The sequence below is a fragment of the Orbicella faveolata genome, unplaced genomic scaffold (genome assembly GCF_042242905.1).
Source record: "Orbicella faveolata isolate gen_17 unplaced genomic scaffold, um_ofav_v1 contig_37, whole genome shotgun sequence".
In the NCBI taxonomy this organism is placed as follows: Eukaryota; Metazoa; Cnidaria; class Anthozoa; order Scleractinia; family Merulinidae; genus Orbicella; species Orbicella faveolata.
The window spans coordinates 1,141,230-1,156,532 of NW_028301566.1; the positions used below are offsets into that span (position 1 = coordinate 1,141,230).

At 41.6% G+C, this 15,303-nt stretch overlaps 1 protein-coding gene across 1 annotated transcript; it reads left to right on the plus strand.

Moving 5' to 3' along the window:
* Positions 1-1,295: 1,295 nt before the first annotated feature.
* On the plus strand, positions 1,296-14,231 carry LOC110069628 (band 7 protein AGAP004871-like). The gene is made up of 8 exons (XM_020777150.2): positions 1,296-1,451; positions 2,802-2,911; positions 3,495-3,567; positions 4,129-4,211; positions 4,521-4,724; positions 11,148-11,203; positions 11,509-11,587; positions 12,352-14,231. The coding sequence occupies exons 1-8, from the start codon at positions 1,382-1,384 to the stop codon at positions 12,538-12,540; spliced, it is 864 nt and encodes a 287-aa protein (XP_020632809.2). The 5' UTR covers positions 1,296-1,381; the 3' UTR covers positions 12,541-14,231.
* The last annotated feature ends 1,072 nt before the right edge of the window (positions 14,232-15,303 follow it).

The following is a 15,303-nucleotide window of genomic DNA, read 5'->3' on the forward strand; positions in this document are numbered from 1 at the left end:
CCTTCTGACCCCGCACACAGACTGAAGGAACCGAGTCTGTCAAACTAATCATGGTAACAACTGTTTTACAGATGGTGTTTTGGGCAGGGACTGGGCAGCGCTTTTGAGACCAAAATTCATTCTGGTTCTCACAGGCCGTCTCACAGCTTGTTTGCTTCTCATAGTCGGGGCCTTGGCGCGAGAAACGAAGGGCCCCTCGTTTTTCGTGCCAAGGCCCCGCTTGCTAAGAGAAGCGAATAGGGCTATGGGGACGAGAATGACGAAAAGTCTGAAAGTCTGTTTTAAGGTGGCAGTGGGTTGATAACACCGGTCACTAAATCTTAGCTCTCTTGCAACTTAAGATCTGTTTTCCAGGCCTAATGCTATGAAAACAGTGATCATTAATTCATGTGTTTCTGAAATACAGGAAAAAATGAACAGTCCTTAAACCACAAAAAATACGTAGTGTATTTTCTGATTCGGTGTTGTTGTTGCGCAAGAGTACCTGAAGCCTCTCTGTAGCGCGGCAGGTCATTCTGTCTTGGAGAAGACTGAGGCCAGCTCGTCTCGATTCCACATCAGTTAGCTACATCATGATCGAAGGGAGGGATACGATAGCCGTGAGTCCCTCTTTAGGTTGGCATTTGCCGCACGAGTAGTTCACAAATAACAGGGTGAATCGGTGTAAAACATTAGCATACGGATGGATTCTCTATAAACACATCTGTCGCAATAGACTTGTAAAATGAACAGAGTACTTTTGTAGCTGCCTTTTAGGCTTTATAGACAGCTTACTTATAACGACAAAACAGCAAAGAAATTGCCATGGTCCGCACTATTAACGTGAAAGGAAATGCAGCGCGTAGTTTAAAAAACTTTGGAAAAGATGTTAGTGGAGTTTATCGTTCCATTTTCGATTGTATTATAAAATTTATTTTAAAATATTTTCAACAGGGTTTTGTTTTTGCAACACTTCTATCTAAGTGGACAAAAGATCACTGGATTGTCCTTTTTGTGACAAGAAAATGTCAAACTAACTTCATGGAAATGTACTGCGTTTTTCAGTTGGAAAATTGTTTTCACTCTAGTAAAAACGTTTTAAAAAAGAAACAAGATTGTACAAACCTCGTCATAAATGAATTTTGGTTTGCTTGATATGGGCTATTTACTGGTTTTTCTTACAGAAAAGGTGTACAGGTCGTGTATTTATGTATGGGTGTTATCGCAATTTACGCGCATTCAGTTTTAGAGGGACTCTTTAACAGGTGTTGTGTGTCCCTTGTCACAGCTAAGCAGGTACTATGGGCCGTGACAAAACATGAAGTTAGATCATCTCAACTGTGTACAAACTTCCTGCATAGCGGCACTCTCCTTAGTTTGGAGTTCTTTCTAGCGCGTGAAAATGTCTCAGGAATCACTACAGCACGGAGGATGTCAAGTTGGCGGTCTACCCCGCATTCAGTGCATGAGTTGTAAGTTGGAATTCATTTACTTTAACCTTTAGATCATCGTCTTCCTCTCGTCGCTATTTTTGATTTTTTTCCCTGGCAAGGGAGTTATATTTTCAGTATATATCGCTTGGTCAAAAAGTTTCGTTCAATCGAAATGTTTCGTTTTACAATCTTTGTCATGCTCGTTTGAATTAAATTTGTGTAAGAACTTTATAATTAAAACAGTTAAGCGTTTCATGTTTTGAAATGATCGAAACGGTTGAGCACTTCCGAACACCCGTCAAGAGTCATTTTACTCTATCATCTTGTTCCTGTTGTCTATTTATTGATGTTTCCGTGTGGAACATACGTGATTTTCAATGTAAATATGAAGTTGAGAAGGTTTGACGTGCGAAACTCCCTTTGAACCCAAACGTTATCAGTGATGGCAAATCCCTCGTGTAATATCCCGTGTGGTTAGAAGTAATGGCTGCAGCGTCACCATTGTCAGAATTGAAACTTCATGCCGTGACTGTAAAGCTAACGATTTGAACTTAGAACCGAAGCAACGATAACACAGTCTTCTGAAAGCCTGTAAATATGCTGTGTAGGCAAAAAGGGTAGCGTTGTGTTTGTTTAGTTGTGCAGGTAAAGTTGATTAGGGAGGGTCGGCTGCAATTTGTTTGGTTGTTCTAATATCGCTTTATAATAATGTAAACAGTCAGAAGTACTAGTAGGTTTTTCTTTAGTAATGTTAATTGAACAAGTAAGTGAAATTGCGCAAAATTGATGGAAATGTATCATGCACTTTTCATTAATCCTATACAGCGCCAAAAAAAAAAAAAAAAAAAAAAAAAAAACCTGCTGGATAAGCGAAATCATTTTTTTATCATAAGGATTTTTCAGCGGTGGTTAAATCGGGCGTTAATATCATTATTATCTGCTCGACAATATAGTGTGTATATTGCAAATGATGCATTAAACTCTCTACCAGTTGGTTTCGACAAGTTTTGAAGATAAGAAATATACTTACCAGTCATGGAGAATATTTCTTTTGCCTTATTTAGAGTTATCAAGAGAACATTACTGATTTTCTGCTTCCTGAAAAAAATACCACGGAACCATAGTAGAGGTATCAAATTTTGCAGTTTCGCGTAACTTTTTACTCACTGCGGCAAAAATTCGGTAGCTGAATAAAATTGTCAAATTGCTTCTTTGTTGAACATTGAATAAGAGAATTAGTGTCTCAGTGAAAAAAAGTTTCAGTGGAATCAACCCACAACATAGCTGAAGTGTATGAATTTCAAGTTGAAAGGCGTAGACCTATTGTTTTGGGTGGAGTTCCACCTGTCACTGAACCTGTCATTCAGCTGTCACTTGTTTACTTTTCAGCCAGTCAACCAGACGGAGGGGAACTGGGAATATGTGGAATCGTTATTACCGTTCTGAGTTATATACTTGTCATTGTAACATTCCCGTTTTCTTTATTTTTTTGCTTGAAGGTAAGTAAATAGATTAGATGATCATTTACCCCTTTTCATGGTATATTATGAAGATTTTAAAAGCGGTTTGAGATTATCGCGGTAAGTAGCATCAAATAATAGTATTAAAAGAGGTAAACAGCAGTAAACTTCGCGCTTTGACGAAAAAAGGTTTACGGACTGAATTGCTGAATGCCGCTGTCGCTAGCTGTGTACGCGGGTTCATCCGTTTACTCAACAGTCTTGAACTTTTTAAAAGTCCCGTATTAGACGGTGAATGTCCTGTCTTCTCGGGAATTTAGTTAAATATTTAGCAGTTTTTCTAAATGTTCCTCTAAAGCGTCGGAGAAATGAGAGAACTGGGTCATTTTGTTGACCACGGCTCACGCTAATGTACACTAATTAACAGTTAGATTAGCGCGCAAATGTTCAGTCAATCAAATTGCAGCATAGTGGTAGAATTCTGCTGATATTTACCTGACAGTGCGCGATAACTCAGCCAAGCAGATTTCAACATTGCATACGTATACTAACTCAAAACAGGAGATAGATTTCATTGGTTTATACTGTTTCACGGGTTAAATCAAATCACTCTGTTAAACAGATTGTGCAAGAGTATGAGAGAGCTGTGATTTTCAGACTTGGGAGGATACTCCCCGGCGGGGCCCGGGGACCAGGTAAGAGGCGGCTGTCTGCTTACAAGTGACCGTTATGTCTTATGTTGGATAGTTGATCTTGATCTTTGAACTAGATTAGCTAGGAATTTTACTGATTCGCTATAACAAATTTAGGGATGATTTGCATTTCGCTTACTTGTTGTTACGGTTTATTTTTTTTTTTTCCTTTTTAACAAATGTTCACGCCTGACTGGGGAAATTCACAGCAAGGAATCCATTAGTATAAGTTAAGAGAAAATATCTGAAACCTTAAGGACTCCACTTTGATTTGATAAATTAATTAAATGAACGTCTTTCTTTGAGAAAGTCGTTCATCTGTCAAAGCCTTAAACAATTCGGAAAATATTTTGGGTCGTTCTAACAGTAGTGGAAGCTACGGTCCGACGCTCTAGCTTTACAGAACATGTCTCTTTGGCTAAAACAATCTCCAAACAATGCCTTACAAAAGTCCGTTTGCTTTCTAAACAAGATTTCTCGTCTAGTACATCAAGTTAGATGGTTCGTTAGATTAGAAAACTACATATGTGTAATTAAAACTGAAACAATGTGTAAATTTTGCAGGTTTATTTTTCGTTCTTCCTAAAATCGATCAGTACAGCAAAGTGGATTTAAGAACTGTGTCGTTTGATGTTCCTCCTCAAGAGGTAAATTAACATTGTCATCTTTATTGAGAATTGGCATAATTATAAGGTAATGCGTGCCATGTAAAAGTCTTTTTGGATTAAAATCTCCCATCATAGACAAGAATCTACTAAACGGTATATTTGCTACTAATGACTGAATAATCTCTGGTCGTTTTTCATGAGATCGTCACTAGGAGTGGCGGATTAAATCAAATTATCTTAATTTAATAAGGTGCGATATAGTTGACCTTTTACTGTTGAACTGACATTACATCCTAAACACTCATTTTACACAGTACAGTACTGATATTCTGCAATTGTATTGGCTAGGCTCTCACACGTGACAGCGTTACAGTTACTGTTGACGCAGTAGTGTATTTCAGGATCCAGAATGCACCAGTGTCTGTAACAAACGTCTCAGACGCCCAAGGATCCACCAAACTACTGGCCCAGACTACCTTGCGAAACATGATTGGTACAAAAAATCTGACTGAGATCTTGATGGACAGGGAAGGACTTAGTGCACAAATGCAGGTAAGTCACTGTGAATGCTGCCCTCACAATCTGCACTCAGATGTTGCAGGTAACGCACTGAGAATACTGTACATACACAATCTGCACTCAGATGATGCAGATAACTTACTGACAATCCTGTACTCACAATCTGCACTCAGATGATGCATACACACACACAATCTGCACTTAGATGCTGCCAGTAACTTACTGAGAATGCTGCACTCACAATCCGAACTCACATGCTGCAGGTAACTCACTGAGAATGCTGCACTCACAATCCGAACTCACATGCTGCAGGTAACTCACTGAGAATGCTGCACTCACAATCTGAACTCACATGCTGCAGGTACCTCACTGAGAATGCAGCACATACACAATCTGAACTCACATGCTGCAGGTAACTTACTGAGAATGCTGCACTCACAATCTGAACTCACATGCTGCAGGTACCTCACTGAGAATGCTGCACATACACAATCTGAACTCACATGCTGCAGGTAACTCACTGAGAATGCTGCACTCACAATCTGAACTCACATGCTGCAGGTAACTCACTGAGAATGCTGCACTCACAATCCGAACTCACATGCTGCAGGTAACTCACTGAGAATGCTGCACTCACAATCTGAACTCACATGCTGCCAGTAACTTACTGAGAATGCTGCACTCACAATCTGAACTCACATGCTGCAGGTAACTCACTGAGAATGCTGCACTCACAATCTGAACTCACATGCTGCAGGTAACTCACTGAGAATGCTGCACATACACAATCTGCACTTAGATGCTGCAGGTAACTTACTGAGAATGCTGCACTCACAATCCGAACTCACATGCTGCAGGTAACTCACTGAGAATGCTGCACTCACAATCCGAACTCACATGCTGCAGGTAACTCACTGAGAATGCTGCACTCACAATCCGAACTCACATGCTGCAGGTAACTCACTGAGAATGCTGCACTCACAATCTGAACTCACATGCTGCAGGTAACTCACTGAGAATGCTGCACTCACAATCCGAACTCACATGCTGCAGGTAACTCACTGAGAATGCTGCACTCACAATCTGAACTCACATGCTGCAGGTAACTCACTGAGAATGCTGCACTCACAATCCGAACTCACATGCTGCAGGTAACTCACTGAGAATGCTGCACTCACAATCCGAACTCACATGCTGCAGGTAACTCACTGAGAATGCTGCACTCACAATCTGAACTCACATGCTGCAGGTAACTCACTGAGAATGCTGCACATACACAATCTGCACTTAGATGCTGCCAGTAACTTACTGAGAATGCTGCACTCACAATCCGAACTCACATGCTGCCAGTAACTCACTGAGAATGCTGCACTCACAATCTGAACTCACATGCTGCAGGTAACTCACTGAGAATGCTGCACTCATAATCTGAACTCACATGCTGCAGGTAACTCACTGAGAATGCTGCACTCACAATCCGAACTCACATGCTGCCAGTAACTTACTGAGAATGCTGCACTCACAATCTGAACTCACATGCTGCAGGTAACTCACTGAGAATGCTGCACTCACAATCTGAACTCACATGCTGCAGGTAACTCACTGAGAATGCTGCACATACACAATCTGCACTTAGATGCTGCAGGTAACTCACTGAGAATGCTGCACTCACAATCCGAACTCACATGCTGCCAGTAACTCACTGAGAATGCTGCACTCACAATCTGAACTCACATGCTGCAGGTAACTCACTGAGAATGCTGCACTCATAATCTGAACTCACATGCTGCCAGTAACTTACTGAGAATTCTGCACTCACAATCCGAACTCACATGCTGCCAGTAACTTACTGAGAATGCTGCACTCACAATCTGAACTCACATGCTGCAGGTAACTCACTGAGAATGCTGCACTCACAATCTGAACTCACATGCTGCAGGTAACTCACTGAGAATGCTGCACTCACAATCCGAACTCACATGCTGCCAGTAACTTACTGAGAATGCTGCACTCACAATCTGAACTCACATGCTGCAGGTAACTCACTGAGAATGCTGCACTCACAATCCGAACTCACATGCTGCAGGTAACTCACTGAGAATGCTGCACTCACAATCCGAACTCACATGCTGCAGGTAACTCACTGAGAATGCTGCACTCACAATCCGAACTCACATGCTGCCAGTAACTCACTGAGAATGCTGCACTCACAATCTGAACTCACATGCTGCAGGTAACTCACTGAGAATGCTGCACTCATAATCTGAACTCACATGCTGCAGGTAACTCACTGAGAATGCTGCACTCACAATCCGAACTCACATGCTGCCAGTAACTTACTGAGAATGCTGCACTCACAATCTGAACTCACATGCTGCAGGTAACTCACTGAGAATGCTGCACTCACAATCTGAACTCACATGCTGCAGGTAACTCACTGAGAATGCTGCACATACACAATCTGCACTTAGATGCTGCAGGTAACTCACTGAGAATGCTGCACTCACAATCCGAACTCACATGCTGCCAGTAACTCACTGAGAATGCTGCACTCACAATCTGAACTCACATGCTGCAGGTAACTCACTGAGAATGCTGCACTCATAATCTGAACTCACATGCTGCCAGTAACTTACTGAGAATTCTGCACTCACAATCCGAACTCACATGCTGCCAGTAACTTACTGAGAATGCTGCACTCACAATCTGAACTCACATGCTGCAGGTAACTCACTGAGAATGCTGCACTCACAATCTGAACTCACATGCTGCAGGTAACTCACTGAGAATGCTGCACATACACAATCTGCACTTAGATGCTGCCAGTAACTTACTGAGAATGCTGCACTCACAATCCGAACTCACATGCTGCCAGTAACTCACTGAGAATGCTGCACTCACAATCTGAACTCACATGCTGCAGGTAACTCACTGAGAATGCTGCACTCATAATCTGAACTCACATGCTGCAGGTAACTCACTGAGAATGCTGCACTCACAATCCGAACTCACATGCTGCAGGTAACTCACTGAGAATGCTGCACATACACAATCTGCACTTAGATGCTGCAGGTAACTCACTGAGAATGCTGCACTCACAATCCGAACTCACATGCTGCCAGTAACTCACTGAGAATGCTGCACTCACAATCTGAACTCACATGCTGCAGGTAACTCACTGAGAATGCTGCACTCATAATCTGAACTCACATGCTGCCAGTAACTTACTGAGAATTCTGCACTCACAATCCGAACTCACATGCTGCCAGTAACTTACTGAGAATGCTGCACTCACAATCTGAACTCACATGCTGCAGGTAACTCACTGAGAATGCTGCACTCACAATCTGAACTCACATGCTGCAGGTAACTCACTGAGAATGCTGCACTCACAATCCGAACTCACATGCTGCCAGTAACTTACTGAGAATGCTGCACTCACAATCTGAACTCACATGCTGCAGGTAACTCACTGAGAATGCTGCACTCACAATCCGAACTCACATGCTGCAGGTAACTCACTGAGAATGCTGCACTCACAATCCGAACTCACATGCTGCAGGTAACTCACTGAGAATGCTGCACTCACAATCCGAACTCACATGCTGCCAGTAACTCACTGAGAATGCTGCACTCACAATCTGAACTCACATGCTGCAGGTAACTCACTGAGAATGCTGCACTCATAATCTGAACTCACATGCTGCAGGTAACTCACTGAGAATGCTGCACTCACAATCCGAACTCACATGCTGCCAGTAACTTACTGAGAATGCTGCACTCACAATCTGAACTCACATGCTGCAGGTAACTCACTGAGAATGCTGCACTCACAATCTGAACTCACATGCTGCAGGTAACTCACTGAGAATGCTGCACATACACAATCTGCACTTAGATGCTGCAGGTAACTCACTGAGAATGCTGCACTCACAATCCGAACTCACATGCTGCCAGTAACTCACTGAGAATGCTGCACTCACAATCTGAACTCACATGCTGCAGGTAACTCACTGAGAATGCTGCACTCATAATCTGAACTCACATGCTGCCAGTAACTTACTGAGAATTCTGCACTCACAATCCGAACTCACATGCTGCCAGTAACTTACTGAGAATGCTGCACTCACAATCTGAACTCACATGCTGCAGGTAACTCACTGAGAATGCTGCACTCACAATCTGAACTCACATGCTGCAGGTAACTCACTGAGAATGCTGCACTCACAATCCGAACTCACATGCTGCCAGTAACTTACTGAGAATGCTGCACTCACAATCTGAACTCACATGCTGCAGGTAACTCACTGAGAATGCTGCACTCACAATCCGAACTCACATGCTGCAGGTAACTCACTGAGAATGCTGCACTCACAATCCGAACTCACATGCTGCAGGTAACTCACTGAGAATGCTGCACTCACAATCCGAACTCACATGCTGCAGGTAACTCACTGAGAATGCTGCACTCACAATCTGAACTCACATGCTGCAGGTAACTCACTGAGAATGCTGCACATACACAATCTGCACTTAGATGCTGCCAGTAACTTACTGAGAATGCTGCACTCACAATCCGAACTCACATGCTGCAGGTAACTCACTGAGAATGCTGCACTCACAATCCGAACTCACATGCTGCAGGTAACTCACTGAGAATGCTGCACTCACAATCCGAGCTCACATGCTGCAGGTAACTCACTGAGAATGCTGCACATACACAATCTGCACTTAGATGCTGCCAGTAACTTACTGAGAATGCTGCACTCACAATCCGAACTCACATGCTGCAGGTAACTCACTGAGAATGCTGCACTCACAATCCGAACTCACATGCTGCAGGTAACTCACTGAGAATGCTGCACTCACAATCCGAGCTCACATGCTGCAGGTAACTCACTGAGAATGCTGCACATACACAATCTGCACTTAGATGCTGCCAGTAACTTACTGAGAATGCTGCACTCACAATCCGAACTCACATGCTGCAGGTAACTCACTGAGAATGCTGCACTCACAATCTGAACTCACATGCTGCAGGTAACTCACTGAGAATGCTGCACTCATAATCTGAACTCACATGCTGCAGGTAACTCACTGAGAATGCTGCACTCACAATCCGAACTCACATGCTGCAGGTAACTCACTGAGAATGCTGCACTCACAATCTGAACTCACATGCTGCCAGTAACTTACTGAGAATGCTGCACTCACAATCTGAACTCACATGCTGCAGGTAACTCACTGAGAATGCTGCACTCACAATCTGAACTCACATGCTGCAGGTAACTCACTGAGAATGCTGCACATACACAATCTGCACTTAGATGCTGCAGGTAACTTACTGAGAATGCTGCACTCACAATCTGAACTCACATGCTGCAGGTAACTCACTGAGAATGCTGCACTCACAATCCGAACTCACATGCTGCAGGTAACTCACTGAGAATGCTGCACATACACAATCTGCACTTAGATGCTGTAGGTAACTTACTGAGAATGCTGCACTCACAATCCGAACTCACATGCTGCAGGTAACTCACTGAGAATGCTGCACTCACAATCTGAACTCACATGCTGCAGGTAACTCACTGAGAATGCTGCACTCACAATCTGAACTCACATGCTGCAGGTACCTCACTGAGAATGCTGCACTCACAATCTGAACTCACATGCTGCAGGTAACTCACTGAGAATGCTGCACTCACAATCTGAACTCACATGCTGCAGGTAACTTACTGAGAATGCTGCACTCACAATCCGAACTCACATGCTGCAGGTAACTCACTGAGAATGCTGCACTCACAATCTGAACTCACATGCTGCAGGTAACTCACTGAGAATGCTGCACATACACAATCTGCACTTAGATGCTGCAGGTAACTTACTGAGAATGCTGCACTCACAATCCGAACTCACATGCTGCAGGTAACTCACTGAGAATGCTGCACTCACAATCTGAACTCACATGCTGCAGGTAACTCACTGAGAATGCTGCATATACACAATCTGCACTTAGATGCTGCAGGTAACTTACTGAGAATTCTGCTCTCACAATCTGAGCTCACATGCAACCAGTAACTTACTGAAAATGCTGCACTAACAATCTGCACTCAAATGCCCCAGATAACTTACTAGGAATGTTGCGCAACAATGTGCACTCAGATGCTGCAGGTAACTCACTGAGAATGCTGCGCTCACAATCTGCACATAGATGTTACAGGTGTATCTGTCATATCGATGGCAATAATTTATCAGTTTACAAGACAGTTATAAACTGTTGTTAGGCTTCTCTCGCGCTATCAATCTTAGTGAGATTAGTGTATAATCTCGAGTAGACGTATTGTATGAATTGTATGTTTTAAGACCCACGGAATGCACGTAGTTACTCTGACTGTCTATTTTAAAGCTTACTCTTGATGAATCTAACTTTTGTTGTTTTATTTCTTTAACCAGCTGTTCCTTGATGATGCCACTGATCCTTGGGGAGTTCGAGTAGAAAGAGTGGAGATGTAAGTTTTATGGACCAGTTTTAGTGAGCACTCGGAAAATGTTTGTGTAGACAAACGAATTCTGCAGCTGACCATGACCTAGATCTCGACCTTGCACTTGTAGCTCCTGTGATTGATAATCGTGCTCAAATCTTCGCCCTGCGACTTGCACAACTTAACAGTTGTGTTCACACTCTGGCCGGTGACCGAGTACCGTGATAGGACACTAGCTGTGAACACAGGTTTTTGATAAGTAAAGTGTTTAATGCAACGAAAATTGTTCACATGTTTTCACAGTTTGCTGTTTTCTCATTTTTTTTTCACAGCAAGGACGTTCGCCTTCCAGTCCAGTTGCAACGTGTAATGGCGGCTGAGGCAGAAGCCACGCGAGAGGCTCGTGCTAAGGTACAAAGTACACTTCATCATGAATACTTGTACTTAGCCAGGTTCCTAAGAACCAAAGGCTTCATTAACTAGAGAATGACACTTTCCTTCATTTCAAAAATTAGCCTTAGCTGGAGGGAGGAAAAACGAGTTCGAGGAAAAACCCTCGGAGCAAGGCGAGAACCAACGACAAATTCAACCCACATATGGCACCGGGCCGGAATCGGGCTGCATTAGTGCAAGGCAAGCGCTCTCACCACTGCGCCAACCTGCTGCCGCCAAACTTTCGGTATTAGCTAAGTCCCATTTGGAACTAAACAAGAACGATTTCAAGGCCTTTCAATTCGTTCAGTGGTTTCATTTTAATAGGATTACTCATTTGCACAACAACAACAAAAAACTTTACTTACACACGGTAAAAAAACAGTAAATAAAAGAGATGTTACATACTCTATTAACTGGTTTTACATATTTGCCAGTTGGGAGTCCGATGTGGAAAACCATTTGTATTTTGATATGTTTTTTTTAGAGACATAAGGACTAGTTGCCCTGGCTTCTTCGGGGCTGCGTTTTAGGTGGTCAGTTCTTAGCCTAGGCGGAGTCGCAGAAATCATAGGACGCCATTCTCTCGGTAAACATGTCAAAATGTCAAAATGATAGCCTCATGCCTCATGCCTCATGCCTAGGTTTTTCACTGCTCCAGCAGCGGGATTCTGCAGTTTCTGAAGTTTTTCGCTTAGCTGTTAGAAACAGGTGACTGAAAAATCCTATTAACTGGTTTCCAGGTTATCGCGGCTGAAGGTGAGATGACTGCGTCACGTTCTCTGAAAGAAGCCGCTGACGTGATGTCAGAAACACCATCCGCTATGCAGCTTCGTTATCTACAGACTCTGAACACCATCTCAGCTGAGAAGAACTCCACTATCGTCTTCCCTATACCAGTGGATTTCATGTCGACGCTTTTTAAGAAGTAAGAGCCCAAATTGAAGCCGTGTTGATGTTGTGATGGAAAAGGAAAAGCACATACCAAACACTCCACCAAGTGCGAAATTAATAAAACCACACTTTTTGTGTTTAGTTTATCTTTTACAACACAACATTTGGTGTAAAACTTATGTCAGTTGCAGTGTGACTACTCCGACGAAGTCCACTCACGAAAATTCTTTGCAAATTGGCCTGTAGTGTTTTTTGAATGATTTAGAATAATAACTGGGTAGATGGTCACAGGATTTCTTGTTTCTGTACAGTAACGTGCTTAACTGGCTGACAACTGAGGTTTTCAATTGTCAAATTTGCACAGCGTTTTTTCAGATGGCCTTGGCGGAAATAGTCACTTAACTTGTTCATTGTGCTTAAATGGCAAATTAATTTTGCCGCAAAGGGCGCTTTAAAACTGAACATAATATCGAGTATAAAGTTTGTGGTAAAAGCACGTTGGCTAACAAAATTTGTAGTTAGATTTTTACTTTTATCCAAAGAAACGATAGCAAATAAGCCAAATTGCTTGAATAGTATTAACAGGAATTACTCTTGATCAGTCAGTTAGTCATGATAAGAGTTACTCGTTTGGTTTTCATTAAGCTCAAATCAATATCATTCTTGTATGTAAACCAACAGTTTATCAGAATAGAGTGCTGAACAAGTTACGGCCCAGTCTAATGAAATTCTACTGTTTTCTTTGTTTATCAACATTGTAAGCTCATTACTTTACCCAAAGTCTCCAACAAGGTATTGCTATCTAGCGAGGACATGCTGAACAGTACTCGTTGTGCTTTACAAACTGATCTTCGTTTTTCCCTAATCAATTTCTAGTTGATCATAATGTATTTGGCCACTCAGTCAGCGTCCGCAATCTTTAAATGACTTTAATTGAGAATTTTTAAATAATTAATTAGTGAACTTGCATTTGTTCTCTTGAATTTTTTTTTTCATGAATTTTTATGCTGTCTTAATACGCTTTTCTAAAAAGACAAGGACCTTCTTATCATTATTTTTCGTAGCTTTGTATATTTTAATCGCTCAATCCGAATTGTAAATATAAAAAAATCTTGTAAAAACACTGTCTGGTGTCTGTTATATTCGGTCAGCAGTATGGCCCACTGTAGTTTTGATCGAAAGTCGTTGAGGAATGCCTTATTTTAATAGGATTTAGCATTATGCACCAGTTAGAAGCAGCCTCGTTCATCGAAGAACGAAAAACAGTAATGGCGAAATGTCCTTGGGAAAGAGGGACGTTTTATCTGAAATATTTGAATTAGATAATGTATAACATTTCTTGTACACACATAAAGTCAGCGAATATATAAAATTCAAAAATCTGTTCTTTAATGAAATGTTCAGTGGCGCATGTTAACGCTTCACCGTGACGTGTTACCACCGATCATACGATTGTTAATATTGTGTAACAGTTGATTTGTTCAAGAACACATTAGGTTGCCTATCGCCAACGAGAAAATAGGTTCTCAAAAAACACGAATATTAATATCTCATCCTTGTAAAGATTCTCAACTTTTCTAATGTAGTGGTTGCATCAATTTCATTTTTAACTTTTCGTACACTTCATTATTACGTAAAAGTAAAGACATCATTGGCATCGCTTTTGGCCGTGAGCAAGAAGTGGTTGTACAGAAATACATTAAAATCTTTTATTCACGCTTGTATTTCATTCACTTGGACAATTCATTGGTAAGTTAGTCTGTTAGATTCAAAATAATATTTCTTGTATCGCTTGTGAAGGCTAAACCCTTTGAATGTCATTTCTAGCTTTCCACGATTCAAAGAGCTCCATTTTTATAGTAGTAGTTTTTTTTTCGCCTCGTGCAAATTTATATCTCTTCTTCATTTATCTATTCCTCTATTTTATTTTATTTTCTTCATATTATTATTATTTGAGTGTCCACAATTATAGTTATCTAAGCTAAATACTAAGACACTGATTCATTCACTGATCCATTCACGTCAATTTTTACATTCATCTTGTTTAGTTCTCGTGCTCTTGATTAACTTCACTCATGACTCTCCACTTTACCGTTTGCTTGCATCCATAATGGCGTAGTGACTTTTTTGCGAATTAATATTCCCAAAACATCAAAACTCAACTTCTTCGGACCATAAGTTAGCTTTGTTATCAGTTGTTATAATCCATCAAATATTTTCGCTCGTGCGCCATTGGTCTAAACACGTCACGTGACCGAATATTCCCAAGCTAAAACTGGGGGATATCCGAGAATATTCTCCAATTTTCAAAACTGCCCGTGTTGCGGAAAAGATTTGGAGGATAATAAACACAATAGCCTCCATTTGGCGCGAAAATATGCTGGGATATTTGTCCTTGGACATTATCTGTTCCTCGAAGCTCACAGAAACTGTTCGCTTCTCGGAACAGACAATGTCCGCAGACAAATATCCGAGCATATTGTTTATTTATGATTACTCGCAGCCAGTGAGTGGCTTATATCTTCATGCATAAAGCGTACAAGATGTCAAGATTTCCCTTTCAACTGTACCTCGGAAGAATTGCCAGTAACGACAGAAGGCATTTTCCCGTTGGCATAGTCTCAGTAAAGTCTACTGGTACAGATCATTAGGCATCTAATGGTCTCTAACAGTACCAGTATCAGTACCAAAACTATGGCTCTTGACTTAACAGCAAACTATGATGCTACAACGAATACCTTCGATGTTGAAAAAAAAATCTAGAATCTTAGTCAACAGAACCTCGAAGGTGAGACAAACAA

Bases quoted from the DNA above. Each gene is read 5' to 3' on its own strand.
- LOC110069628 (XM_020777150.2), top strand. From the start codon at position 1,382: ATGTCTCAGGAATCACTACAGCACGGAGGATGTCAAGTTGGCGGTCTA. The intron at 2,912-3,494 runs GTAAGTAAATAG...TCTGTTAAACAG, and splicing joins CTTTATTTTTTTGCTTGAAG to ATTGTGCAAGAGTATGAGAG. The intron at 4,212-4,520 runs GTAAATTAACAT...TGTATTGGCTAG, and splicing joins TTGATGTTCCTCCTCAAGAG to GCTCTCACACGTGACAGCGT.